The sequence below is a fragment of the Limulus polyphemus genome, unplaced genomic scaffold (genome assembly GCF_000517525.1).
Source record: "Limulus polyphemus unplaced genomic scaffold, Limulus_polyphemus-2.1.2 Scaffold1029, whole genome shotgun sequence".
Taxonomy (NCBI): Eukaryota; Metazoa; Arthropoda; class Merostomata; order Xiphosura; family Limulidae; genus Limulus; species Limulus polyphemus.
This window is the reverse complement of record NW_013666639.1, coordinates 343,837-348,562: the sequence shown is the minus strand read 5'-3', so window position 1 is coordinate 348,562 and position 4,726 is coordinate 343,837. Positions and strand designations below refer to the sequence as shown.

Genomic DNA, 4,726 nt, shown 5'->3' with positions numbered 1-4,726 from the left:
TTTATGGTTAGACTAAAGAAATTGAGTCTCAGGGCAAGAGTGAACATCAAAATGTTTATTCAACATTAACAACTTCTCAAAAACATTACACACTTTAAACATTAGTTCTATATAGTTATTCTTATATATCGTACTAAAAACTTTATCTGCATACATTTACTATCTTCTATGACTTCTACACTAGCTGATTAAGAGAGAGATTATACTTACAATAGAGTTTGGATTGTTAGAAGCCTTAGCTATGTTTGTCATCTTCATTTTCATCTCTTTAGCCTGGAGAATACTCTTCAGTCCCCAAAATCTCTTTCAGTCCTGGAGCACTTTTCAGTCTTGAAAAACTTCTTCAGTTCCAAAAATCTTAACTTTTCAGCCTCTGACATGGGTTTTTTAACTATCTTTTCTCTGTATTATTTCGATCTACTAAATAGGACACAGCATCACCCACAAGTAGTCCTGTGCTCCTACTGAATACTGTAGGGGAATTCCTGTGCTAAACCAGAACCAGAACTCTCAAGTAATTGGTCATAGATAAGTGGTGTTAGCTGGCTGCCTATTCACTTGTACTGCTATACCCATGTGCTGTAACTAATACCACCTCAAAGTGCCGATATGACTCACCAAACCTAAACTTTTCTGTAGCTTTCCTAGTTCTAAGAGGGCGAGGTCAACAATTCTTCAAATTGTCATATGTACTGGTGTCTTCATCCTGTTTCTGGGCAGCATTTCTTACTAACTCTGCTGCTGACCTTGGTTACTGGTTTCCAAGCTCATTTCTCAAGCTTACTTTTGTAATACATGTGTCTTGTTGCTTGTTTCTAGGTGATACTCCTTACATAACTAAGTTCCTGTTTATCAATTCTCAAGGCTCATTTTGCAAGCCTATTTTGTAACACAGGCATCCTCTTGTCGCCTCTTTTTTTTGTTATATATATCCTTGACTACTTGCTTATACTAAAAACCCTTAAGTTTTTATTATATGTATTTTCAACAACTAAAACTCTGAAGCAATTTATAAGAATTTTCTCGAAAATTTTTAAATTGCTTGACTTCTTAGTCCACACAATTTTCTTATGTAACAAATAGACATTATTATATCTGAGTATACACCTAATGTTTCATAACCACTATTCAAACTTGTGGCATACTTACTAGCATTTAAGTTTAGTTTCTCACACTTCTGAATCCATACAAGTATTTCTTATGTAGCAAATACAGATTGGTATATCTGAATACACACATAATATTCTCTAGCAACTCTTCAAACATGTGGGCTACTTACTAGTATTAAGTTTTAGTTTCTCACACTTCTCAATTCATACAAGTTTCTTAAGTAAGAAATACACATCAGTATATTTGATTATACAATAAACTTTTATAACAACTCGTCAAACATTTGGTTTAGTTTCTCACATTTGTTAAGCCACACAATTGTTTTTAATGTAAGAAATACAAATTGCTATATATGAGTATACACATAATATTCCCTAACAAGTTTTCAAATTTGTGGGCTACTTACTAGTGTTAACATTTATTTTCTTAGTCCACCAAGTGTTTCTTATGTAACAAATACACATTACTATATCTGAGTATACATATAATATTCCCTACGAACTCTTCAAACCTGTGGGCTACTTACTAGCATTAAAGTTTAGTTTGTTATGCTTCTCAGTCCATAGAAGTTTCTTATGTAAAAAATGCACATTATTATATCCGAGTATATACCTAATTTACCCAACTACTATTCAAGTTTGTAGCATACTTATTAGTAATTAAGTTTAGTTTCTCACACTTCTCAATGTAGACAAATGTTTCTAAAGTAACAAATACACATTATTATATCTGAGATGTATTCACCAGCTGCATTTTTATTTTAAGTTGAAACTTTACATGTATAGTTAATGATTAGTCATCTGTATAACTTATCCAAAGATATAGTATTCACTATCTGTCTGAAAGTGTATTTTATTTAATTTCACATATACATAACTTGAAATATATAACCAGATTGTTTTAAGATACACATAAAATACTATAATATAATAAAGTACATTATGTTTAAAAATCACAGAAAATTCGAAACCTGTAATTATACTAAAAGAAAGGTAATGTGTTTTAAGTACAAAAATTTTATTTACAATTTTCTCAGGAAGTATAAATTGAAATTCAAAAATGTAGATTAGAAAATGTTTACATAAAAAAGGAAGTAACTGTAGGACATTTGGGATTTTGAATAATTTTCTTAGTTTTCAAAGCTTTCACCCTTTCTCTAATTTTTTCGTAAATTTGAAAGTTTTATTTTGAGGTGATGATGTTTTGGTGTGAAAAAGTTAGGTACATTTAAAACTGTACCATTTTATACATACTTGTAAAAAACAGTTTTTGAAATAGAACCAGTCCTTATTTACAGACATACTGTACCTTCAGCATTCAAATATCCTGCAACACATCAGTCACCAAATAAACTAGAGTTTAAAATATAAGTATGTGCCATTGAGCTAAGACATAACTTTAACATAAAGTAAAATGGTTCAGAATAGAAATTACTTAAAGCAAAGATACCCAATGTTCAGTTTATAAACCATACAACTTTTTAAAGGTTACATTTTATAAATGATTGAAAGTTTTTATAATAATGCCTAGTAGAAATAATTCTAAGGTTGTTTTTCCTTGCAATATTATTAAATGATTAAAATAATTGAAACATTGGTATAACTTAAAACAGTGGTTCCCAACCTGGGGTCCCCGGACCCCTGGAGGGCCGCATAGCTAATACCATCTCATTAAACAAGTAAGTTTTTTAATACTGATGTTTTTTTTAATTGCACACTCAGTTAAAAGTGGGAGAACGAGTTAATTATTAGTTAAAAAAAAACAGTTTGTTGGGTAGGCAGAATCTTTCAAAAACATGGGGGCCGTGGGGAAAAAATTTTCAAGAAAAGAGGTCCTTGGTGGAGAAAAGGTTGGGAACCACTGGCTTAAAAGTATGCTCAAAATTCTGGAAAATGTATGTTGTGTGTAGTTATGGCAAAATGTTTTCACTTTAAGTCTCAATTTCACTAATGCATCCATCAATATAAGAACATATTAAAATGAAATTATGCAAGCTGTAATTTGACACAACTACTATTTAATTAAGATGTAAAATAATACATATCAAATTTTTCTTGTATAGATATAAGGACTATCATATCATATTTCAATTACTTTTGGACTTATACTTTTAACAGTGATGCAGTCTAACTAGATACTTCCAATCCAAACATTAGTAAGTTATTCAGCTAATAACACATTTATATGTTATAATAATAAGTTCTCTTCAGTGCTACTTAATTCTGAGTCAAAATAAAGTTGGCTTAATAGTATCAACAAAATCTAATTACATATCTTTTTCCCTGAGTTAAACATTTCAAAGTGCTATTACAGGAATGATTTTTGTAGATGAATACATTTGCAATAGTTATAACATTTAAAATCTTAAAAATTTTAAGTGTGAAGATATATTCAAGTCACATATTGAATGTTACAGTTTCAATAACTGCTTTGTTCACTGTATCTATAAAAACCTATCCAAACTATGCTTTGATAATGAAAATTAGAAATATATATATAACATAAAGTTAAAATATATATTAATTTATCAATAGGAATAAATAACCAAAAACACAAATGCACATAAACGTAAAATCATGAGTTTTTACTTTCTGAAAGTACTTTTGTTGTTTTGTTGAATTTTTTGAGCTGTACTATGAGATTGCTGAAATATTCTTTCTTTCAAAACTTGGCTATTGCATTCAGAAATTTCTGATCCAGTGCCATCATCAGGGTTTTCCTGAGTACACAGAGAAATGGAGCTAATTGAACAGGGTTTCAATAAAAACTTCCAGATTGTCCAACCTAGCAGACCAAAGATACCCAGTATCCAAACATAAGTTATTTTTGTTGGAAGAGGTTTGGTGATGGTTTCCCAGTCAAATTTTGCAATCACCAAAAATTCTGTCAAAGTAATGGCTAAAATAACCCAAGATTGTCGACCCAATTTGTTGCAGTTTCTGAAATTTGTCAAAATAGAGGTAAAACAAAAATTCTCCACTTGAGATAAAGTAGTTTTTTTTAAAGCTTAAATGTTGATATCCAAAGCTATAAAACACATTAATTAACAATATTTAGTGACAGCTTAGTAAATACAAATCATAATTGAAAAGCAATTTTTCAGTTATTTGATAAAGAAGTTGAGTATGGTATATTAAAATAATTTTGGAGCCTCATCACATCATCAGATTCCATGTTGCAACATTTTATCATGCTCTATCTGATGAGTGTGCATCTTTGACAATAGCACTTATTATGTTACATATTGGAAATTTAAATGGTCTGAACTCGAGTTAACTGATAAGTTTAAATTTAGTAGTTCAATCGTACTTTGGATTTAGTAGTTAAATTGAAGCCAATATATAGTCAGTTTATGATATTTGCCAACAAGATTGATACACACCGTTTTAATTTTTTAACACAAATACATTTTAATATACACACAACAATACAATTTACAATAACAATTATTACAAATAGTTATTATAAACAAAAGCTTCACAAACAATATAAAATCTTCTTTCTAGTTTGGAACTCCCTTGATATCTTATCGAGGGTTTACGATGAGCGAGTTAATTTCAAGTCGATGTAGGTAAGATTCGACGGGAAGCTAGCCAGCTTTGTCCTTTGCCACACA

General features: G+C 30.0%; 1 protein-coding gene across 1 annotated transcript in view; it reads right to left on the bottom strand.

The window, feature by feature from the left end:
• LOC106461777 (phosphatidylserine synthase 2-like) overlaps positions 1 to 4,726 on the bottom strand; it is a 43,195-nt gene that overhangs the window by 2,827 nt on the left and 35,642 nt on the right. Inside the window, exon 11 of the mRNA XM_013921631.2 lies at positions 3,699 to 4,049. Coding sequence (XP_013777085.1) covers positions 3,699 to 4,049 — 351 coding nt within the window. The remainder of the gene's footprint in view (positions 1 to 3,698; positions 4,050 to 4,726) is intronic.